General features: G+C 43.7%; 1 protein-coding gene across 3 annotated transcripts in view; it reads left to right on the top strand.

Annotated features, from left to right (window-relative positions):
• The window catches only part of LOC126184679 (UPF0587 protein v1g245604), a 131,202-nt gene that overhangs the window by 38,398 nt on the left and 67,265 nt on the right, over positions 1–25,539 (top strand). Inside the window, exon 3 of one of the 3 annotated variants that reach the window (XM_049927168.1) lies at positions 19,738–19,821. The exons of the other annotated variants lie outside the window; for them this stretch is intronic. Coding sequence (XP_049783125.1) covers positions 19,738–19,821 — 84 coding nt within the window. The remainder of the gene's footprint in view (positions 1–19,737; positions 19,822–25,539) is intronic. 3 annotated transcript variants of the gene reach the window in all.

The raw sequence follows: 25,539 nt of genomic DNA, 5'->3' as shown, positions 1-25,539 counted from the left end.
ATGGGATGAAGTTACAACAGACATTACTACTAACTAGAATGAGATTTTCACTCTGCAGCGGAGTGTGTGCTGATATGAAACTTCCTGGCAGATTAAAAGTGTGTTGGACCAAGACTCAAACTCGCGACCTTTGCCTTTCGCGGGCAAGTGCTCTACCACTTGAGCTACCCAAGCACGACTCATGCCCCGTCCTCACAACTTTACTTCTGCCAGTACCTCGCCTCCTACCTTCCAAACTTTTCTGCCAGGAAGTTTCATATCAGCATACACTCCAGTGCAGAGTGAAAATCTCATTCTGGAAAAATCCCCAAGGCTGTGGCTAAGCCATATCTTCGCAATATCCTTTCTTTCAGGAGTGCTAGTTCTGCAAGGTTCGCAGGAGAGCTTCTGTAAAGTTTGGAAGGTAGGAGGCGAGATACTGGCGGAAGTAAAGCTGTGAGGATGGGGCGTGAGTCGTGCTTGGGTAGCTCAGTTGGTAGAGCACTTGCCCGCGAAAGGCAAAGGTCCCGAGTTCGAGTTTCGGTCCAGCACATAGTTTTAATCTGCCAGGAAGTTTCATGACTAACTGTTTTAAGAAGTCCTGCGCAGCAACTGATAATGCCGGCGAAACTGAAGAGGAAGCTGACGATCCAACATCTGAACATACTCATAATGCAGAAACAATTTCATGTTCTGATGCTGCTCTTCTGAATGCTTACACCCGGTGAGTGTCCACTTGTCCTGACAACACTGAAGAATGGACACAGGAAGACAACATCTGTGTTGCTGAAGAACCCAACATCGGTTCTGTTGCTTATGTGCAGAATTTAATGATAATGCTTTACTGTCGTCTTCTGAGGAGAGACGTGAAGGTATGGCACTGCAACCCGGCATTGAAGTTGCAGTTGCTGTTCTCAAAAGATTGGCTGCCCTTTCTTATGTATCCATGGCAATTTAGACTGCTTTTTGTGTGGTATCTTGAGAGAATACCATATTATTTTGACCAACTGTTCAACAAACAATTAATGATTTTGTTTTCAAATTAATGTATAGAAGTAATTGTCAAGACTTTGCTGTAAACTAAAACATGTTCTGATCAAAACTTAGTGCTGTAAACAACAGTACATTAAAGTGTTTCTTAAGATTCACACTAATTCAGTGGGCACAATATTGCTCCACAATATGTATGTAATTGTATTATTGTGAGGGACACACAAATTTGACCTCCCCCCCCACACACACACAACAATTAAACAAAGGCCAGAAATACTGTTGCACATACACAGTATAGTTATTTTTATTTTTCGTAGAAGTCCTGCAGATAGTGCATCCTTATTTGTTGCTACCCATAACAAGATAAAATGAACTCAACAGCCATATATTTTTACAGAAAACCTCATTAATTCAAACTTTGTTAAACTGAATTGAATATTTTTCAGTCCCTTGAAATTGGGTTAAATGAAGGTCTGCTGAGATATAGCTTTAACACACATATTGTAATACATGTAACTAAATCCTAAGTATGTGTCTAAATGAATTGTCCCCCCTGTGGGTCCAGGGGTTAGAATAGGCCCGAGGTATTCCTGTGTGTCGTAAGAAGCGACTAAAAGGAGTTCCACACGTTTCGGACACCATGTGATGGTCCCCTGTAGGGTATGACCTCCATTCTTCAAAATTTTCCCGAAGAGTGAGCCAATTGGGGAAGGGAGCCTTACAAGGTCCATTGTGTCCATCGTGCATGGAGATCCTTAGCCCACTTTCTCATCCTCGCATTTCAGTCCCGCTCATTCTCATCTCTTGGGCGAGGACACCTTCCTTGGTGCGTTATCCACCAAGCACTATGCAGTGTCACTATATGCATGGACAATGACCATGGATTTATTTGCCCCTGATGCCCAGCACGGTAGCCAGTCCGTTGTGGTGGGGCTGCCATGTACCCTGTTGCTTGTAGCCCCCTGACCACACAGGCATTGCTCTGCTGATGCTTGCGCCGTTAACTCCCCACGTATGCCAAGGGCTAGATGCCCATCCGCCTGGAGCATCGGGACTCCTGGCAAAGGCCATCCTGCCAGGTGGCCTTCGCTGCAGCTGGGTGGCCGCCGTGGGGAGGGCCCCTGGTTGGAGTGGGTGGCATCAGGGCGGATGACACGTGATGAAGTGTAGTCCATCACCAGCAGTCTCTAAGCGATCACGAGCTCAATTTAACGCGCAGAAGTATGACCCCAAATCGTTCCCCTCCCTGGCCACACCATGGCAGGAACATCAGGCTAAGGATGGCAGTGGATCTTATTCGCCCCGGTACCTTGTATGCTCGAGAGCTGATGTGGAATCTTTCATTTTTGTTGAGCATTTAGAGGACAAGTTTGGTGAGGTGGAGGGCTTGTCCAAAATGATATCTGGGTCAGTCTTGATCCAAACAGCATCCTCTGCTCAGTCATGGATGTTACTCACTTGTGACAAGCTGAGGGTGTTTCTGTAACCATCATGCCCCATAAGAGCTTAAATACGCTTCAGGGTATCATATTTCACAGGGACCTTCTTTTGCAGTCTGATGATGAGCTGTGCGCCAATTTAGAGTGGCGAGGTGTACTTTTCGTGCGGCGAGTCCACCAGGGTGCGAGGGATTATGAGGTTGCCACTGGTGCCTCATCTTGGCCTTAGAGGGTGATACATTGGCCTAGAAGGTCAACGTGATGGTCTACCGCTGTGATGTAAAGCCCTATATCCCTCCCCAATGCGGTGCTTTAAGTGCTGGAAGTTCGGCCATATGTCTTCCCACTGTACTTCCAGCGTCACGTGTCGAGATTGTGGACGCTCATCACATCCCAATACACCATGTACCCTGCCTCCCATCTGGGTCAGCTGTGGAGAGCACCATTCGCCTTGCTCGCCAGACTGCAGGATTCTCCAGACAGAAAGGAAAATCATGGAGTACAAGACCCTGGCAGACTGACCTACACTGAGGCTAAGAAAAAATTTGAACGCCTCCATTCTGTGCGTATGACAACGTCTTACACCGCTGCTACAACAGTTCTGGCACCATCAGCTCCGCCAACCCAGGTCACCTCTCAGAGCTGGAACAACACACCTGCCCACTTGATGGTGGGGGGCATTTCCGTCCCTGTTGCTCCTGCACCACCTACTTCGGGAGCAACACCCCCCCCCCCCCCCCCCCCCCGCCCCCCAACCATCTAAGCCGGAGAAGCGTAAACCTTCTTCGGCTTCTCTCGCTAGGAATGGGTCCCTCGGGTCACTCACTTCCCAGGTTTCTTCTAGTGGGAAAGACGACACCCGCCAGTGGCTGAAGAGACCAAAAGCAGCTGGTCATAGCGCTTCACGCTCATCCTCAGTCCCGGAGACTGAGCTAGTGAAGTAGTCCTAGCTAGGGAAACCCAAGGAGCAGTGAGAGAAATCCAAAAAGAAAACCCCTAAGACCAAGGAAATAGCGGTGGCACCCACACCACTGCTACCTACAAGATCTGCGGCTGAGGGTGGGGTGGAGATTTTGGCGTCTGCTGAGGACCTAGATTTCGTTAGACCCTCAGACACAATGGATATAGACTGCTCAGGCAATAAATCAGTGGCAGCAGGTGACTCAGAGGCGTAAACTGCCTCATTGAATGTTCCATGCCTTCCCAGTCTCACGATGCCTTCTTCCAGTGGAATTGTGGCGGTTTTTTCCTCTGCCTGGCTGAGCTACGATAACTGTTAACTTTTACACCTACTATCTGCATTGCCCTCCAGGAAACGTGGTTCCCAGCACTGCAGACCCCTGCCCTCCGTGGCTATAAGGGATATTACAGGAACCGTAGCGACTATAATCGAGGGTCAGGTGGAATTTGTGTTTTATCTCCTGAACTCGGTCTGTAGTGAACCTGTGCCCCTTCAAACCCCTCTTGAAGGTGTGGCTGCCAGAATAAGGAAGATGCAGGAAATAACTGTCTGCAATGTATATCTTCCTCCAGATGGTGCAGTACCCATGAATGTATTAGCTGCACTGATTGATCAACTCCCTAAACCTTTCCTACTTCTGGGAGATTTTAATGCCCATAACCCCCTTGTGGGATGGTACAATGCTTACTGGCCGAGGCAGAGATGTCGAAACTTGACTGTCACAATTCTGCAGCTTAAATACTGGCGCCGCCACACATTTCAGTGTGGCTTATGGTAGTTACTCGGCCATTGATTTATCAATTTCCAGCCCAGGACTTCTCCCATCTATCCACTGGAGAGCACATGACGACCTGTGTGGTAGTGACCACTTCCCCATCTTCCTGTCACTGCCCCAGTGTCATGCACACAGACACCTGCCCCGATGGGCTTTGAACAAGTCGGACTGGGGAACTTCCACCTCTGCTGTCACTGATGAATCTCTCCCACACTGTAACATCGATGTGATGGTTGAGCAGCTGACTAGCACTATTGTTTCTGCAGCAGGAAAAGCGATCTCTTGCTCTTTAGGATGCCTGAGGCGTAAGGCAATCCCTTGGTGGTCGCCGGAAGTCGCAGAAGCAATTACAGAGTGTCGGCGAGCTCTACAGCGGCATAAGTGGCACCCTTCCCTGGAGCACCTCATAGCCTTTAAATGGCTCTGTGCCCATGTTCGCTACCTAATCAAACAAAGGAAAAAGGAGTGTTGGGAGAGATATGTCTCCACCATTGGGTGCCACACGTCACCTTCCCAAGTCTGGGCAAAGATCAGACTTCTTTTCTGGTACCTGGCCCCAACAGTTGTCTCTGGTATTATCATAAATGGCAAGTTATGTACTGACGCAATCGCGATTGCCGACCACTTTGTTCGAACCTCTGTGACGTAGAATTACCCCCAGCCTTTCACACACTCAAAACAGTCGCTGGAAGAGAATGTCTTCTCATTCACTACATGCTGCAGTGAATCCTGTAACGCCCCATTTACAGAGTGGGAGCTCCTCTGTGCCCTTGCACATTGCCCAGACATAGCTCCTGGGCCTGATCGGATCCACAGCCAGATGATTAAACATCTCTCATCCGACTACAAGCGACATCTTCTCATCATCTTCAACTGGATCTGTTGCGATGGTATCTTTCCATCGCAATGTCAGGAGAACACCATCATTCCGTTACTCAAACCCAGTAAAAACCCGCTTGATGTGAATAGCTATCGCCAACATTCTTTATAAGCTGCTGGAACGTATGGTATGTCGGCGGTTGGGTTGGGTCCTGGAGTCACGTGGGGTGCTGGCTCCATGTCAGGGCGGCTCCCGCCAGGGTCGCTCTGCCACTGATAATCTTGTGTCCATCGAGTCTGCCATCCGAACAGCCTTTTCCAGACAGCAACACCTGATTGCCACATTGTATGAGTAAGGTCTCTGGGGACCTCTCCCAAGTTTTATCCAAAACTTCCTGTCGCTCCGTACTTTCCGTGTCTAAATTGGTGACTCCCATAGTTCCATCCATATCCAGGAGAATGGAGTCCTGCAGAGCTCTGTATTGAGTGTGTGTCTATTTTTATTGGCCATTAACGGTCTAGCACCAGCTGTAGGGCCGTCTGTCCCACTTTCTCTGTATGCAGACGACTTCTGCATTTTGTACTGCTGCTCCAGTACTGTTGTTGCTGAGCGGCATCTCCAGGTAGCCGTCCACAAGGTGCAGTCATGGGCTCTAACCCATGGCTTCCAGTTTTCAGCTGGAAAGTCGTGTTTCATGCAGTTCTGTCGGTGTTGTACCATTCATCCGGAACCTGCACTTTACCTTGATGATGATCCCCTCACTGTAGTGGAGACATATCAATTCCTACAACTGGTTTTCGATGCTAGAGTGACTTGGCTCCCTCATTTTCATCAGCTTAAGCAGAAGTGCTGGCAGCACCTCAGTGCCCTCCGTTGCCTGAGCGATACCATTTGGGGTGCAGATCGCTGTATGCTGCTGCAGCAGCTCTACAGAGCCCTTGTCCAATCTCGAATTGACTATGGGAGTGTGCAGTGGCTGCAGTGTTTTCACTCCAGAGCTACCGGCCATATCTCGTGCTCTTGAGTACATCTGCTCATGCCCTGGCGAGTCATTTCTCCTGTGTTCTGACTCATTGAGCAGCCTACAAGCTATCGACCAGTGCTACCCTTGCCACCCTCTGGTAGCATCCATTCAGGATTCCATCTATGCCCTGGAACAGACCTGCTGTCCATGGTGTTTGTGTGGACCCCAGGACACATCGGAATCCCCGGCAACGAACTTGCCGACAGGCTGGCCTAACAGGCAACGTGGAATCTGCTTCCGGAGATAGGCATCTCCGAAGCTGACCTGCGTTCAGTCTTACACCGCAGGGTTTTGCGGCTTTGGGAGACAGAATGCCATAACAGTACGCACAACAAACTGCGTATCATTAAGGAGACTATGAATGTGTGGAAGTCTTCCATGCAGGCCTCTCGCAGGGAATTAGTTGTCATCTGCTGGCTCTGCATTGGCCATATGTGGCTAACGCATGGTTACCTGCTACATCGCGAGGGCCCACCTCAGTGTTGCTTTGACTCCCAAATGACAGTCATCCACCTCTTGCTGGACTGCCCACTTTTAGCCGCTCTGCAGCAGACTTTTAACTTTCCCAGCACCCTGCCTTCGGTGTTGGGCAACAATGCCTCCACATCAGCTTTAGTTTTACGTTTTATGTATGAGCGTGGGTTTTATACTTTTATGTAGGTTTAAGCACGCGTCCTTCGTCTCTCTGTGTCCTCCACCCTAATGCTTTTAGGGTGGAGGTTTTAATGTGTTGCAGAGTGGCTGGCTTTCCCTTTTTATTCTCGTGGTTGGCCAGCCACTGTAATCTGCTTTCATGTTTTACTCTCTTTTGTTTCTAGCGTCTCTCTGTTGTTTTCTTGTCCTCTTTTGTTCCTTTTAGTGTTCGTTGCCTTCCCTTCATTGTTGTGGCTTTTCCTTTCTTTCAGTTTTGTGTTATATGTTTTGTCCGTTTTATTCTCACACTTGTGGCATTGTTTTATTAGGAACAAGGGACCGATGACCTCGTAGTTTGGTCCTTTCTCCCACCTTTAAACCACCCAACCCACCATGAAAGTGGTTTCTACTCTTCTCTCTGATGTAGGGCGCATTTGCCTCATCAGCCATTTGAGAGATTGGAGGGATGCCCCGTTGCCTGCTGCAACCCAGGGGGCACATGGCTGCCTGTGCTCAGTGGTCCGACCTGGCTCCTGCCCATCCCACCTTTTTAATTCTTATTCTTTTATGTCTGATGTTGGTTTACCTTCCCGTCGTCATTGTTCTGTTTTGTGAGATTTTATCTTGTCCATGTAGCTAGTTTTCTTGTAGTAATGGGGGTGTGCAAGCACTAGTCAGAAGCAGATGATGTCTCTCCAGTCACATAATGTTTTCAGGGGCCTTGAGCTGCTTTCTGGCTGGGGCAATTCTCCCACCTTCACCCTTTCACTGATCTCTCCCTTCTACTTGCTTCTGTCTCTTGGTTTTCTTGATTTTCAGATGCAGTCAGGTTAATCACAATTTGTCTTTTGTGTTCTTCCTCTCTGGGGACTATTCCCAGCTTGATACAGATGACCTCATAGTTTGATCTCTTTAACCCCATCAACCAGTCCATCCATCCATCCAGTTTTTTAGAATATTCAGTGCTTACTGAGCCATTCTTCTAAAGGTACTAAAATTTTGTTAAGTATTACTACAACTAAATCGTCTGTGTATCTTTGGCAAAAGTAACCTCTAGTTTTTACTCTCTGAGTTCACTCACCACTAGGTTCCACAGTAGTGAGGACAAAACCCCTCCTTACAGACACCTTGTTGTTGCATTGATCAGTTTTTGCATTCATCATGGTAGCTTTTACCTTTCGTTTATTCATCATGGTCTTCGTCCACCTGCATATATGGTGGTCTTAATGCCATGCTCTTTTGCGGCTCAAACCATGGACTCAGAGGTTGTATTGTTAAAAGCTCACTCAATATACAGGAAGATGAAGAGAGCAATTTCCAGACAGTGTAGAGCTATTTCCAACTTCCCAACTAGTTACTACCCACCTTCCGCACGGAGCATGCCCATATCTCACCACTGACTTCTAGTATCAGTCGCACGCAGCTGACGTCAACGAGTGTATGGGCCTGAAGATGACATTGTTACAACGTTGAAACTAGTTGCCAAAATAAAATTGAAACCTTAAATACAGCTGGAGGAATTTCTTAATTTTTAATATAAATTTTACCAGCTGACGTCCCACTGTTCTCCATTTCAACTATGGATGTACGAAGATCCCAACAAGTTGGTGAGGGGCTGTTTGACATGATTTGCTTGGGTGATATGGATGTTGGTTTTCATGTAGAGGAATTTGTTAACCTCCTTTCCATAACGTGCACAGTAATCAATATTTTTTAATGTCCTTTGGAGGAAGGAGGACAGTCTGATCAGTCTCATATCCTTAGCCTTGGTATGGTCAGTTCTCCGTGGCTTCAGAATGGAACCTTCACTTTCCTCCAAGTAATAGGGGTGACTGTTGGTGCTGCTAGGCTGACTAAATAATCTGCATATGAATCTAATTAATCCCTCCCCTGCCTGTTGCAGTAGAGTCAAAAAGATCCATTCTGGGCCTGGTGACTTGAACAGATGAGAGCAACACATTCTCTGGCAGATGCCCAGTTCTCCCTTTGGTTACCAGTAAACCAGAACCTCCCAAGGACTGAATCTTGGTCTGTTAGCTGGCAGTGTGCATTGTGAGAAGGTGGTCTTGAGGAGCATACCCAGTGTCTCACATGCTGTCCTTGTATCCCCATCATCCTGTCTGGATTAGTTGTTATTTGAGGGAGGATTTTATGAAGTCGTGCAAGTAGATGTACCTTCCATCTCGTCACAGAATGCCTCTCAGGATGATAAGTTTGCTTGCTTAATTGCAAGGTTGTATTTGGTAAGGGCCTCCCAATATTTTGCCCTTTGTCCTATCCTACTTGCAACATTGATGGTCAATTGTATAAATATTGCTGACTGGAGACCAAATATGACATTAGATCAGAAATTGAACTGTGTTTGGGACTCAGCTCCATTATATAACACTAAAGTTGGATCCAGTGAAGCAGAGTCAGATTTGATCTTAAGTAGCACATAACATGCTTGGCAACACAGCTAAATTTGGCTATTGACACAATTATTGAGCTTCAATAGCAGATGTTTATTGTACATTGCAAATATGCAGCATTTATTATCAAAGGTGTCATGCTGTAACTATGGGAGCAAGTAAACAGAAAGAGAAGCAATCATCAAACTTTTCCCAATATGAGAGAGATTTGCTGCTGGAAATTGTGTTGGGCCAGTATAAAGATATAACTGAGTTGGGGGGGGGGGGGGGGGGGAGGCAGACCAGGTAGTCACTGTGGCCAACAAGGTAAAGGTGTGGAGAGAAGTTGCTGTTGACTTTCTCTCATAAGGCCGATACCTTTTGGACAGCTCTGCAATCTGTTGCTATGTCTGCTGTAAACAGATCACCAACCATTATTTCAAAGGTTCCTGTGGCATAAAATCTTAAGGTTAACTGCAGTATGCACATAGCAGTCAGTGGTTGGTTGGTTTTATCAGATTGCCGGCTGGAGTGGCCGAGCGGTTCTAGATGCTTCAGTCTGGAACCGCGCGACCGCTACGGTCGCAGATTCAAAACCTGCCTCGAGCATGGATGTGTGTGATGTCCTTAGGTTAGTTAGGTTTAAGTAGTTCTAAGTTCTAGGGGACTGATGACCTCAGATGTTAAGTCCCGTAGTGCTCAGAGCCATTTTTTTGGTTTTATCAGATAGTCTCTGAGCTTTAGTTGCAACTGCTCTAGAGCACTTTTCTCCAAACAAAACCTCAGCTTAAATGCCTTGTTATTTAAGTCCAAGAGTGGGTTCACCCTTTCACGGAACATGCAGGGAGCTCGTCATCATCATTCTCTGCGGACACATCTAGATGCTCACATATTTGTAAAGTAAAAGAAAGGAAACAATGTAAGTCACATTGAATAGTGTTACTGCACACAGAATTTTGTCCAACAGTGGTCCAGAATGCTTGGAAAATGGAGTTTGATATGATTTCAGTGGTATGGGATAGCATGGTAATGTTGTTATCATTATCTGTACAACCAGTAATGTATAGAAAGTAGTAAAAAATTTCAAGAATTGACATGGGTTCCTGATTTTCTGCACTGCATTCCGCAACCCAACCGCTGAGCCACCAAAATTAATGAAACAGAGTTATGTGGGTAGTTTATTTCAAAATACTTACATTTTATTTATCAGTGCACGTGGAATTGTAACAATTTAAAGACATATTCAGTACTAAAAATTTAATGCGAATTACATAGTTACTGCTACTCGTGCCAAAAGAGAATATATATAGGTGCTGTTGAATCATTATCGACTGCTGTCAAAATTCCCATAGTTAACTGTTGGCCGCAAATATTTTTGAATTTTCTTTTCTTACTCTGCTGGTAAATGCCTGTAAAATGCCTTTGAACTAATTACATAAATTATGAGTTGTCTCCCAAGAGGTGTTAAGAGATTATTTCAATTGGTATCTGCTAAAAACGGATGACATGAATCATAGCACCACTACACTGTAAACTGGCGGCAATTGGAGCTGAACCAGACTTTGAGCCACAAAATTTCACCAGTCAGCTGTGATCCAACTTCACAGTGATATGATCTAGAATTAACATTTATTCAATGAAGATTTCCAGGTTAACCTTGATCTAAGGTCATAAATGTTTTAACCTATTTTTAAATGCTTTATACAATTGGCCCTGAAAGGAGTTTTCTTATCTGCTTCCTTTACAATACCAGATTACTGTCCGACCAAGATATGTTCCCTTTTGTGCTGTATCCAAGATCTACTGGATTTCTTATGAGAGTTCTGACTTCAGATAAGCGCGAGTTCAGTTTTTCCTATATGAGTCTGTTTTCCTAGGATTCATCAACCTAAAACTTAATACACACATGATTAGATAAGGATGGCCCCAATGCCACTTGCTGTTGACTGATGCAATTATCCTTTAAGGTGAATCCAAAAGGTACATCAATTACTTCTTCCCTTCATGTATTCCTGAAGTGGATTTTCTACCTCGTAGTCAAGATATCAGAGTTGCTCTTGAATAGATAGTCAAATAAGTACTTACCTTTGCTGTTGGTGAATGAAATTCCATTCTTGACATAAATGCAAGTTCTGGAGCTTTTTCCCCCCAGCATAAATCAACTTACTTCCAGTTCCATTGAGACCTAATACTCCCCTTGATGGGTGTATATAGGGTTCCTGAATCAGGGCCAAGACCACCACCTTCCTAGAAGATGACTGGGCAGCAGTTGGCCCTGCAGGTTTGTCTGCACCAACTTGCCATCATGATCACTTTTGATGTCACTAAATATCCTGATGGTAACATGCGAGAACTCTACATACAGTTGTAGGTGCTGTTCTCGCATTGCACTCTGAGATTCTTCACCGACTTCCACCACAAAGGTTTGGCTGTCAGATACATCCTTGATTAGCCTAAAGTTCTCTATCAAGACCTGGTTCTGTGCTTGTACTGTCTTGCACAGAGTCTTTGGGGGAGCATCCTTAAGAAGTTCCGGTACCAAAATTGATACCTTTCCAGTCCTGAAAAGTTCAGCTACCTCCCTGACCAGCAGCTTCAGTCCTCCCACCGAGGTATCTTAGGCACCAAATCCTTAAGCCAATCCACTGCTCGCACCCCCTCACAGAGAAATATTAGAGCACCTATTTCCAGATAGACCCTCCTGAATTTGAATCCTGGTCTTGTCATCCTTCTCAGAGTCGTCTGAACTGTAGTTGCTCCTGCTGTGAGATGACAATGACCAGTGGATATCCCTATTTGATAACTACCATCCTGAAAAATGTAAATGCAGTGCTGTGGTTCTGTTTCCTTATTTTTTGCTTCAGTTTTTTCTGGATCCAATTATCCTGAGAAGTGGGAGTATTAGCCGACTCCCTTGTTCTCTTGTTCACTGTCTTGGAAGTAGAAAGGGGTGTGTGTAACCCCCTTCATTCTGAGACAGATTTCTGTTGTAGGGCTTAGGTCCAAGACTTTTTAATTCCCTCCACTTATCTTTAGGAATCCATCCTTTGCCTTGCTGTTCTTTTTGTTTTGCTCTCTGGGACTCACTACCTTAATGTAGCACTGACCTTGCAATGTGGAGAGGCTCGGATGTTCGTGTGATGCTGAGAGTTATTCCAGATCTAGTATGAACCAGATGTAGTGTGTCCCACAATGCCCTCTCTCTTCTACTTCAATTCCCACAGTTCTTCCCTAATTCGCCAGGTACCCCACCCAAGGTGCGATCCATGCAGCCTTGAACTCTGTTGGCCTCTGTGTTGTTAGCCTGATACATCCCCAATTCTTGCAGGATCAAAAAAGAGAAAACAGGAAACAAAACAAAAACTGAGGGACTTGACGAGCCCCCCAACGCTCAAGGATTTGGTTTTGAACTGACGAAAGCTGTTTCTGCAACTGGATCAGATGACAGATCAGTGCAAGAAGAGGAAATCATCACTGAGATGTTGGACCAGCTCAGGATCAAATAGTTGTTTGGGGTTCAGAGGACAAAACTTCTCAGATAAAAAAAGTTCCACTTAATACAGCATTATCAGCTGTGGCTGTTCAAATATGGACAATTATGGATTTCAAACTCCATAGTGCTTACATCCTTCCAGACAGGGAACTGATATATCAAGAGATATTTGGCCAAAGTCAATAAAATGGAGGGTACATGACGACCTCTGTGAGAGTGATTATTTCCAGATTGTCATGACCCTTCCTCATTGCTATCCAACAGAGTGCCTTTGATGATGAGTCCTCAAGAAATCCAGTTCGCACACTTACAGTGATGGTCTATTATCCCATGCTACTCCATTAAAGAATAGTGATGATTTATTGCAGGACACTACTTCAACACTAAAAACAGTAGAATTGACAATTCCCCTTTCTTTGAAAAAATCTCGTCAGAAAACATTCCCATGGTTCACACAGGAAACTGTTAAGGCAATCAAGGATAACATGTGGGTGCTCCAATTACATAAGTGTCACCTGTCGGTGGAAAATCTTATGCCTTTAAAAGCCTCTGTCCTAGGCACGTTAACTTATTAAACTCCAGAAGAAAGAATATTGGGAAAGGTTTATTGCTACCATAGGGCTTCTTGAAAGTGATGGGCCCAGTTGTGCCGTATTAGCTAGCAACCAGTAGTTCCCAGTATCCTCTCATAGAGCAATATCCATTCTGACTGTACTGTTATTGCAGAGCAGTTCGTGGTACGTGTCATTGAAGCTTCTGCATCCAACAGCTATGCCTCACTCCTCCATCTACGCAAAAGACAGGTAGAGGATAAGAACCTGCCCTACCCTACAATACAGGAGAAAGAAGTCACCGGGGTCTGTGCTAAGTGTGACCATTTGTATGTTGATGATTAATGGGCTTGTAGAGGCTGTGGGCCCTATGATCTCACCATACTTACATGTGGATAACTTGTGTGTTTACTGCAGTTTTTCAATCATCAGTACTGTATTGGTGAACACCAGTTGCAAGGTACCATCAGTCAAGTGCAGTCTTGGGCTCTCACCCTTGGTTCCAGTTTTCCACTGTGAGGACATGTGTTACACACTTACACTGACTTGGAATTGTTCATCCAAATCTGGAACTTTACCTTCGTAATGAACTGCTCAACGTAGTAAAGTCATAATATTTTTTTTCCAAGTTTTCTTGGAGGCTGGGTTGATTTGGCTGCCACATATATGAGGTGCATTCAAGTTCTAAGGCCTCCGATTTTTTTTCTCTGGACTGGAAAGAGATAGAAACATGCGCATTGTTTTAAAATGAGGCCGCGTTCATTGTCAATACGTCCCAGAGATGGCAGCAACGTACAGCAGATGGAATATTACCGCCAGCGGCGAGAATGAGAACTGTTTTAAATACTTAAAATGGCGACGTTTTCCTTACTTGAACAGCATGCAATCATTCGTTTTCTGAATTTGCGTTGTGTGAAACCAATTGAAATTCATCGACAGTTGAAGGAGACATGTGGTGATGGAGTTATGGATGTGTCGAAAGTGCATTCGTGGGTGCGACAGTTTAATGAAGGCAGAACATCGTGTGACAACAAACCGAAACAACCTCGGGCTCGCACAAGCCGGTCTGACGACATGATCGAGAAAGTGGAGAGAATTGTTTTGGGGGATCTCCGAATGACTGTTGAACAGATCGCCTCCAGAGTTGGCATTTCTGTGGGTTCTGTGCTCACAATCCTGCATGACGACCTGAAAATGCAAAAAGTGTCATCCAGGTGGGTGCCACAAATGCTGGCGGAAGACCACATGGCTGCCTGTGTGGCATGTTGCCAAGCAATGTTGAGGCGCAACGACAGCATGAATGGGACTTTCTTTTTGTCGGTTGTGACAATGGATGAGATGTGGATGCTATTTTTCAATCCAGAAACAAAGCGCCAGTCAGCTCAATGGAAGCACACAGATTCACCGCCACCAAAAAAATTTCGGGTAACCACCAGTGCTGAAAAAATGGTGTCCATGTTCTGGGACAGCAAGGGCGTAATCCTTACCCATTGCGTTCCAAAGGGCACTACGGTAACAGGTGCATCCTACGAAAATGTTTTGAAGAACAAATTCCTTCCTGCACTGCAACAAAAACATCAGGGAAGGGCTGCGCGTGTGTTGTTTCACCAAGACAATGCACCCGCACATCGAGCTAATGTTACTCAACAGTTTCTTCGTGATAACTTTGAAGTGATTCCTCATGCTCCCTACTCACCTGACCTGGCTCCTAGTGACTTTTGGCTTTTTCCAACAATGAAAGACACTCTCCGTGGCCGCACACTCACCAGCCGTGCTGCTATTGCGTCAGCGATTTTCCAGTGGTCAAAACAGACTCCTAAAGAAGCCTTCGCCGCTGCGATGGAATCATGGTGTCAGCGTTGTGAAAAATGTGTACGTCTGCAGGGCGATTACTTCGAGAAGTAACGCCAGTTTCATCGATTTCGGGTGAGTAGTTAATTAGAAAAAAAATCGGAGGCCTTAGAACTTGAATGCACCTCATATTCATCAGCTTAAAAATAAACTCAACCCATTTCACTGTCTCAGTCCCATCTCCTGAGGTGCAGCTCCATCCTCTTGCATGTCTACACAACATTATTCGTATCCCTACTGGATTATAGGCTTCTGGATTACAGGACAGTGGTCTTCTCAACATTACAGGCTAATGGACGTGATCTACAACTGCAGGATCTGGCTAAGATGAATCCTATGGGCAGCCTTTCTGTCAACACAGATCCATCCCTTATGGATCAGATGTCACCAATTAGTAATAAATTATGCCATATGTGACCATAGCTACCCTGAACACTCTGATCACCATATTCCTCTTGCTGACTGGGGGATTCACCTCTCACAAGGGTGGACCAGGCCTGGTGTTCTAACAGCAGTTTGTTTGGAGTCGTTTTGCTCTGACCTATACCTCTCTCCATTGAACCCTTTCATCAGGTTACCTTTTGTGAAAACCCTTTTCCTCCTCTGTGGTGTGTACCTCATCCAAAGATCCCTCTGGATATTTCCATTGCACAAAAATAAATGTTTGATTCCCTCAATGTTTCGGTGTTTGTTTTGAAAACCCTTCCCCTCCACTGTGGTGTGTACCTCATCCAAAGATCCCTCTGGATATTTCCATTGCACAAAAATAAATGTTAGATTCCCTCAATGTTTCGGTGTTTCTCTCAGTTCTTGGTGACAGACATCTATATTGACAGCTTAGAAAATGCCGATCACATTTGCTATACCTGGACACATTTTGGGTTCATGAATAATGCACACAACATTGTTTTCTTCTCCTCGAAGCCTTCAGTTATTAAAAGGAAAAACGTACTGATGGCCTTCATGTGTAGTCTCTTTTGACCCCACTAACAATTAATCAATTAATTAATCAAGCTGTATGCTTGGAATGCAGTAGTGTTTTTACAGCAGAATTAGAGGCCATTATCCAAGCTCTTCATTACATTTGTACTTGCATTTGCGAAAATTTCCTATCTGTAGTGACACTCTAAGCAGCCTGCAGGCCATAAGCCAATGGTATCTTGAGAACTCGTAGAGTTTTGACCGAATATTATCTTCTTTCCTGCTTACATGTCTACATGTTACTACAAGCTCAGTTATATTAATCTGCCCCCCCCCCCTGTCCCCCCATGTAGGGATTCTGGGACATGTCTTTTAGATCAGTTAGGGAAGGAAGATACTGAGATGGAAATTGTGGAGATTGGGATACCGGGAGCTGACGTGGTTGACTTGCTATGGCCGCTACAAACAAGCTAGGTACCATAAAAGGATTTTTGATTGCATAGTTATCTTCCCTTTGCTATTCTGGAAGGGAATCTACTGGCATCGTGGTGCCCCTCTTGTTGCTGGCCCACATCCTGTTAGTGCCCCAACTTCACTGATTTGCTGCAAACACTGAAGCTTGACAACTCTTTGTCTTTACTTATAGGTAGCGATGTTCAAGTGGCAGATCTGATATGTTTTATTTGAGAGAGTTGTTTATATGAGCTCATTCAAACTTGCCACCATGGTCTCTTTTTCCTTTTTTCCTGATTCTGTGATGTGAACATTCAGCCAGTATCATACTGTGACTGCCAGACAGGTGCAGAAGTTAAACTCCTGCCATAGACTAAATGAGGGCGTGGGGAGTTCTCTAACTGTTTCAGACCAGCACATCTTTCTTTATCTTTTGATATTTTCTGTCCTTCTCTCTACTTTTTACCAGGCTCTCTGCTTCAGATGATGCCCCAAAGATCAAATTGGCAGGCCATCGTTTTCTTCTCCTCGAAGCCTTTAGCCTTCAATTATTAAAAGGAAAAATGTACTGATGGCCTTCATGTGTAGTCTCTTTTGACCCCACTAAAAATTAATTAATTAATCAAGCTATATGCTTTGAGTGCACCCCTGTTGCAGATGCCATTTTTAAGGCTATGCATAGCAGTGCCACCTGTCGAAACTTGATGAAACCATAGGAGCTGAAGTAGGAATATTCCATGATGTCCCACAACAAATTCTTCTTTTTTCAACTAAAATTATCATAGAAAAAAATTGTTGCATCATTTATTGAACACCCCTCATAGTCAAGTTTGGTCTGCCCCATAGTAGTTATAAGTAAGTTTCTGGCATTTAGTTTGCTTCTGGGTAGTTTGCCAACTGTGTAAATTCATTTTAATATACGGGTGGATCATACTTTCTTCTCTTTTTTTAGCATGTTTTATGCACACACATAATCTGAGTCTAGCAAATAATTTTAATATCATGTTACCTGTTAATAAAAAGTACAGCTTTCACCAACCCAAAGGTTGGTTATAGTGCCACAGTGCTTTACTAGATGTGATCTTATTGGAAATGGTATTCCTTAGCCTTCCTCCAACTCTTGAGTTGTCTAACCCAGCCAGGTACAGGGAGACATACAGTTGAAGGTTGAGTCCAAACCACAGTGTAACTCAACATTTTCATATTAAGAAATACTGCCAGAAGTGAAAGAAATGATACATGACAAAATCCTAGGAATATCTGGGAACTGAACCAGAGGCCTGTGGATCGATAATGTGATCCTTAACCACTGGCCCACCAAACCTTAGTTTTTCTGTTTAAACCTGTCTCACTCAAAAGCAAAACACACACACACACACACACACACACACACACACACACACACACACACATATTTGGGCCACCCAGAAATCAAGTTTTCTTTTCTATTTTAGTTAACATTCTTATTCTTTCTCCAGGTGAATGTGAGGTTCGGTGTGCGACAAAGTTTCCCAGTGCCCAAAAGGTGGTGCTGATTGAAATTTATCAGCAGCTGTGTCAATTGTTCTGGTAAATGTAGTGAATAAACGAACAATACATCACTGGTGTAGGCAATTTTCTGTAGGTTGTCAGTGTCCACTTGAAAAGGGCTGTGGATGACTGTCCCTCATCAATGACGACCTTGCGAAGCTGGTGTGACAGCATGTTATGAAGAATGCTCACTCCACTAATATGGATATTGCCAGCCTTTTTGTGCAGGTATTGTGGTCCTTGTTAGATGAACTTGTCCCTAAGGTGCCAGATGACGCCAGTGATTTCCTCAACAGGATTGTCATGGGTGATGAGGTGTTGGTTGCTCATTTTATGCCAAAAACATAGAGGCAGTTGATGCCTTGGTGTCACAGTGGGTCTCCAGTTAACATGAAGTTCAAATAGACTGTCAGTGTGGAAAGTGATATGCCTGGTGCTCTGGGACAGGAAGGGCATTTTGCTCATTGCCTTCTGCCCAGTGTTGAAACAGTGAACACTAACCATTTTGCAAAACATTGCAGAAATTGCAGTGGGCTATTCAGAATGGGAGGCATGGAATGCTCAGCGCAGATGTCGTGTTGATCCACGAAAATGCTCGCCTACATACAGCTCGTCACGTGACAGTTGTCCTAAAGAAGTTTGTCTGGGAGCTGTCCAATTATCTACCATACAGTCCTGATATTGATCCCAGCATTTCCATCTTTCCTTGCACCTCAAGGACTTCTGTCCTCTTTGTCAGCATTTTTGCAATGCCAAAGAGATGAAAACATCTGTGAAACATTGGTTCCATTCGTAGTCAGCAGACTTCAAACAGGAATACGAAAGTTGATCCCACAATGACAAATGTCTTAGATCTGCTGGTGGTTGTGTTGAGAGAATACCTCAAATATGCTATATCTGTTGCCAGTGAAGTTTTACTAGTAGCTAGGTTGGAAACTTAATTTCTCTATGACCCTCATATATGCTGGTAGGTGAGAGGGAGATGTTCACTTTATGACAGTGTCTCAAGTGAAAAAGGACCAACAGGAATAATAAGGAAATAGCTTACATTCACCATAATTCTGGATCGAGAATGTCTTACAATGATAGGATGAGAAGAAACATGTCCATGGGGGAAGGGTGTAATGGTGTCTCCTTAGAGGTGACTTTCCATTGAGGCTGTCACTACTCTACCTGCCCACTTACTGTCTTCACAGTTTTTCCTGCCTAATCATAGTTTTGAATTGTGAACCAAAGAACCTCAGAAACTGTAAATTCAAGAATGAAATTACAGTGAAATCCAGACTGTTAGCTGCTTACAGGTGTTGATAAATATCAACGTGGGCAGTTGAAAATGTATACCTCAACTGGCACTCAAACCCAGGATCTCTTGCTTGCATGGCAGATGCTCTATCCAACTGAGCTATCAAGGACACAGAGGATAGTGCGACTGCAGGGACTTATCTCTGGCATGCTCCCCATGAGACCCCCATTTCCAACTTACTGTCCACTATACTCATTACTCGCAGCAGTCTGTCTACCGATTCCCATAAGAGTTTGAGCAATGTAAGTGGATCCACACTGAGAAAGATCGTTGGCCAGTAAGCATTATCTATATGAAGATGGTATCTACTTTATATTCTGTTAACTTGTTGTGTTTCAGAGATTGGTAATTTGGTGCTTTTCAAATATATACATAAAATTTAATTCTTGAATTGCGTGTATTTGTTCATAGTAAGGTACTCCGTGTCGGGGTTTTAAACAAGTGGGAATTTTCTATATGAAAGCTCACAAAATTGTAGAGATGGTAGTGCAGTAATCACTTTCCTTTTATTAAGAAAGAAAAGCAGTGTTAAGTTCTAAGATATTAATGTTAAAAAAATTTTCTTCATTGTGATATAACAATTGTACCTAGTCTTATTCTAATAAATTTCATCTTTTGCAGAGATTTAGTGTATATGTTAAAGCTGAAACTGAGAATGTGGAGACTTTGTTTTTCAATCCAGATGAGTATGTCTGGAATATAATGGTAAGTTTTTTTAAATATCTACACATCAATTATAGTTTACTTTGTAGAAGACCAGGGAATCAACATGTGTTCACTTGGTGTATCATAATTGAAAGTCCTGTGTGAAATATAAATAATGGAAGGAATAAAGGAAACAGCTTTTGATAGGATAGGATATGCCTTTGACAAGACTGGAATAGAATGTGCTTGGTGGGAATGTAGGACAGATTTCACACATAGGTTGTCCACAGAAATATGACTTATGTGGCAAGGAGTTAGGTTAGGTATGGCATAAGAATGGACCAGGATAGATTTTAGATTGGGTGGATTACAGAATAACACTTTAGAAAAAGTGGGAAGTTTAGTGGTAAGGATGTTCCTCACTTTAGGCATGAATATAGGTATTTGAAGCCCTAGTGAAGGATATCCCACTCTGGAGTTACACGGATAATGAGGGGAGGTGCTGCTTTGCTGCTGATTCATGGAGCTGGAGATACGAAAAGGGGCATGTGTGAATATGGCATGGGAGATCTGCTTGGGGACAAGGTTTCAAGGGTAATGCCTGTTTGTGATGACCTTCAGCATACTGGGTCAGGATTTTGCTTGTCATATCGCATGTGCAATATATAGTGCCCAGATGGTAATGGGAGAAACTTTGAAGTGTGGAAGGGATGGCCACTATCAAAATGAAGGCACTGTTGATGAAGTGTAGAAGGGATGGCCACTATCAAAATGGAGGCACTGTTGATGGTCAGTGAGCTAGATGTGGCAGTGATATTTATGGAATCATCAGTGAGGTATAGGTCATTGTTCAGGGAGATGACCCACAGGGCTGAGGAGGATTGCGTAAAGTGAGTGGGGGAGAAGGTGTTGAGGCTGTGGAGGAATGAGTCTCTTGGCCCTGCTTCCATACCATGAAGAAATCATTGTATCTGAACCATACAAGGGACTTAGGATCATGAGTGGGTAGGAAGGTATCCTCTAGATGGCCTACAAATAGGTTGCAATGCTTGTTCGCATGGCAGTGCCATGGGTTTGTGTATCTTCCCCTCAAAAGAGAAGCAGTTAGAAGTAAGAAAGTAGTGTGCCAGGTGTATAAGGGAGGAGGTGGTGGCTTAGGAGGTGGTAGAATGTTGGGAGAGATTGTGTTAGAGAACAGCAAGCACATAGGTATCTGGGATGTTGGTGTGTATGGAAGGATCGACACTGAGGTGTAGGGGTGTCAGATGGTAATAGGAATGATTGAGAGGCAATCATGGAAGTGGTTTGTCTATGGGAAGCCAGGCTGGAGGCAAGGAGTTAAGTACTCAACTACAATGAAGCATCCAGGATGGCTTGTATGTGGAAGAGTCAGACGTTGATGGATACTTTCTGTTAGGTAATCACAACAGTTCCTCATGTCAGTGATGAATCCTTTGTCTGCAGAGAGGATGACCAAATCAGGGTCTATCTTTAGATTGTTAATGGCTTTTCTTTCTTTAAAAAAGAGGTTTATGTTTCTGGGAAAGGATTTAGGAAGGAGGATGAGGCCATGTTGTAGGTAAGGAATTCCTATAAGGTAACCAGGGAGTGTGGAGGATCACAAGTGGGTTGAGTTATTAACTTAGAGAGCAAGTCTTAACCTTGGCTTTTTGTCAATTTTTGTTGGAGATTTGATGGTGAGGTCTTTGGTTAGGAGTGTCCTATTTCTATCCCACCACAGGCATATCCTACCCTATCAGAGGCAATGCCACATCTGAAAGCAATCACATCATATACCACCTCAATTGTAACTTTTGCTCAACCTTTCATAAAAACCTGAAAGAATAACTACTGTCAAAATGGAGTCAAGAGCAGAGTTGGCCACCCTGTGGTAGAGCATAATATGCATAAGTTGAGTGTCGTCCTTCTCCTCCTAGACTATTCCTCAATGCTATTGTCCGCAGCTCATGCTCTCGCGGTCGCATTCTTGCTTCCTGAACACGGGGTCCTGGGTTCGATTCCCGGTGGGGTCAGGGATTTTCACCTGCCTCGAGATGAGTTGGTGTTCGCGTTGTCCGCATCCTTTCATAATCATTCCTGAAAGTGGCAAGTTTGGACTGAGCAAAGGTTGGGAATTTGTACGGGAGCTGATAACCGCGCAGCTGAGTGCCCCACAAACCCATCATCATCATCATCATCATCATCATCATCATCCATGCTATTGTCTGTTACTTGCAACTCCCGTGGTAGTTTACTTGAATGTGAAAGTTGCAAAAGTGTGGTGAAAAAAATTAAAACATCAATTATTCCCTAATTTTGTAGCGTTTTTGACACTGTTCATATGACATTAGTAAAATGAATGGTACGAGGGTGAGTTAAATGAAAACCTTAAATATTTTTTTAAATATTATTTATTGTGCAGAAGTGGTACAAAGCTGTATCACTTTTCAACATAATCTCCCCCACGCTCAATGCAAGTCCCCCAGCATTTAAAAAGTGCATAACTTCCTTTAGAAAAAAATCCTTTTGGTAGTCCGTGCAACCACTCATGCACCACGTGGTGTACCTCTTCATCAGAACGGAACTTCTTTTCTCCCATTGTGTCTTCGAGTGGTCCAAACATATGGAAATCACTTGGGGCAAGGTCTGGTGAGTATGGTGGATGAGGAAGACACTCAAAACGCAGGTCTGTGATTGTTGCAACTGTTGTATGGGCAGTGTGGGGCCTTGCATTGTCATGTTGCAAAAGGACACCTGCTGACAGCAATCCACGTCGCTTTGATTTGATTGCAGGCTGCAGATGATTTTTTAGGGGATCTGTGTATGATGCACTGGTGACAGTGGTCCCTCAGGGCATGTAATGCTCCAAAATGACACCTTTTTCGTCCCAAAAGAGTCAGCATAACCTTCCTTACTGATGGTTCTCTGTCTCTCTCTCTCTCTCTCTTTTTCTCTCTTTTTCTGGTTGGTGGAAGTGAACCTAGTTTTCGTTCCCAGTAATGATTCTTGCAAGGAATCCATCACCTTCTCGTTCAAAGTGCCGAAGTAGTTCTTCACAAGCATCAACACGTTGTTCTCTCATTTCAGGCGTCAGTTGCCATCGAACCCATCTTGCAGACACTTTGTGAAACTGGAGCACATCATGCACAATGTGGTGTGCTGACCCATGACTAATCTGTAAACATGCTGCAATGTCATTCAGTGTCACTCGGCGGTTTTCCTTCACTATGGCTTCAACTGCTGCAATGTTCTGTAGAGTCACAACTTGTTGTGCCTGACCTGGATGAGCAGCATCTTCCACTGAAGTCACACCATTTGCAAACTTCCTACTCCGCTGCTGTGACAAACATGCATCACCGTACTGAAACTTCATTCATTGATGAATTTCAGTAGGTTTCATTACGCAAAAATGGAATAACAGAGTGCCGTTCTTCCCTGGTGCAAGTCGCAAGTGGGGTGGCCATCTTTATACTGGTGCTGCGACAGTATGTGTGCATGTGCACTATGCTGTCACCTGGAGGCCATTCTGCACGCTGTTTGTAGCACGCTTACGAACTTAAGAGTCAATGGCACGAAATTTCGATTTATTACAAATTTAAGGTTTTCATTTGATTCACCCTCATAGCAAGTATCATAATACGTTGTTGACAGTAACAAATAAAAATGCTCACATCGATATTCACCAAAAAGTTATCTCTGTATTGTTACCGCAAACTAGGTTACACATAAATAGGTTTGTTGGAATGACCAAGAATCTGAGTCCTATCATTACTCTATACTACCTTGTGATGTATCATTTCTGGGCCACACCTATCGGCTAGTGCTGGTCACTATTGTGAATGCCAGTGCTGGTTTTCATGTTTCTGGGGACAAGGGCTAGTCTCCAATCTGGACATAAGCCGGTCTTGCCTTAATCCAGCTAATCCAGAAAATGGCCGATTGAAGTGCCTACATTATGTTGTTGGAGGCTGATTGACCAAAGGATCTGCACATTAAAATAATTTTGTGGAGTGGTTTTGTAGCTCATGAAATACTCAGCTGGCGGCCCTCGCAAGGGTAGGATGAGCTGTGGGGCCATGTGGAGGTGGTATTGAGGTTTTCAAATTTTTACACAAATGAAGTTGGGAGGGAATGATCCTCAGCATTTGATATGATTGTTTTCCTGTTTTTGTGAGAATGGAAGCAACTTAATGCTGACAATTTGCTAGGTGGACACAAGTCTCATATTAGAATATGGAGACATCAGTTAGCTGGAGATACTGTTTGATAACATTGAGGTGCACTTTGCGAGGTCTCACAGAAGATGATAAATTCCATTTATTCCAGTGGAAACTTGTGGTGTTTTGGTGTGTGTCGTTCTTTCTTTTAATGTTAGACTGTTATCCAGTTTTGTTCGTGGATGACATATTATAAATCGGTTGTAGACAGTGCAGTGACTGTGGTGCTAGCTTTCCAATCAAGTGGTCAGATCTGAGATGGATTGCTACAGGGCGTTGATTAGTGATATAAAAAAAATGGATCATGTTAACTGTGTTTCATGGGTAGAAAGTCTGGCAACTCTTATTTAGCATGATAGAACGTGTGTGTGTGTGTGTGTGTGTGTGTGTGTGTGTTGGGGGGGGGGGGGGGTGGACAGTGAACAGATATAATGTGTGTCTGCCAAGAAATATTTAAGAGGGAATCTATGGAGAAATACATGGTGTGATTCATCTCACATGCCACATGGCACTAAGAGAAGAACCAGTTTTGCTGATAGGTTTGGAAGATCGCAGCTGGGAAGAAACCCAAAGCAATGAATATAGTGGCGAATGACCCCTGAAAAGATGGGCTAATTTCACCCAGAACTGGAAATAATAAATCGAGAGTACTAGTAATTACAGTCCTATTGCTTTTAGTTACAATTAAATGTATTTTGACAGTTAATGGTATTACTAAGACTTCAAGCATTAATATTTTAAGAAGTTGATATGCTGTCCTGTGTAGCTCTGTGTAAACTGCTTCTGAATGACATGGCTGAAAATAGACTAATTGTATTGTGGTTTGAGAGATATAATTGGAGGAAGGAAGCATGAAAATGGTGTTCTTCCTTGATGGAAAGCAGTCTCAAACCTGAGCCAAGGCAGTATTTGAAGAGTAGATATATACCAACAGTCAAGTTTATACTATTTCTTACCTTTAGTCATGTGTCTCTTTTTAATGTTGTCACCTTTTTAAGTTTTTGCATCTTTTTCACCCTTTTTTTGCTATTTTGGGAAGAAAATAAGTTATTTACTTTTGTTTCCAAGTTTCTGTATTTGTGTTCATTCATTTAACTTTTTGAAATACTCCAGTGATGAAAGTAGTTAAAATCTAACATTGCAGGCCTTCTGAAATTTGTGATAGTGTTCCTTTTTGATTTTCGAGGTTTTTTTATATTTTGTGCAACTGTTGTTATTCTCAAACAACAATGGAAATTACTGTACAAGTAATATTTAAAATAAAGGAAAGGCAACTACTAACCTATAGCTGACTGATGTGCGGCACATAGAAATATGCAACAGAAAACAGTATTTTTGATCTCTTCAAAGTTCTTGTTCTTGCTCTTTTTCTAGTGGAAGTACATACATTTACACACTCTGCTACACAGATACACTCAGAGCATGGCCACGGGTATGTATATTTGGGAGTGTGTGGTTGTGTGCGCACATGTGTGCTTTTACTAAAGAAAGAGCAAGAGCTCAAAAATATTATAAACACTGTTTCTGTTGTGTGTTTCTATGCACCTCACATCAGTCAGCC

This window comes from Schistocerca cancellata, chromosome 4 (genome assembly GCF_023864275.1).
Source record: "Schistocerca cancellata isolate TAMUIC-IGC-003103 chromosome 4, iqSchCanc2.1, whole genome shotgun sequence".
In the NCBI taxonomy this organism is placed as follows: domain Eukaryota; kingdom Metazoa; phylum Arthropoda; class Insecta; order Orthoptera; family Acrididae; genus Schistocerca; species Schistocerca cancellata.
Note: the sequence above shows the minus strand (reverse complement) of the source record. Positions and strands in the feature narration are given on the sequence as shown.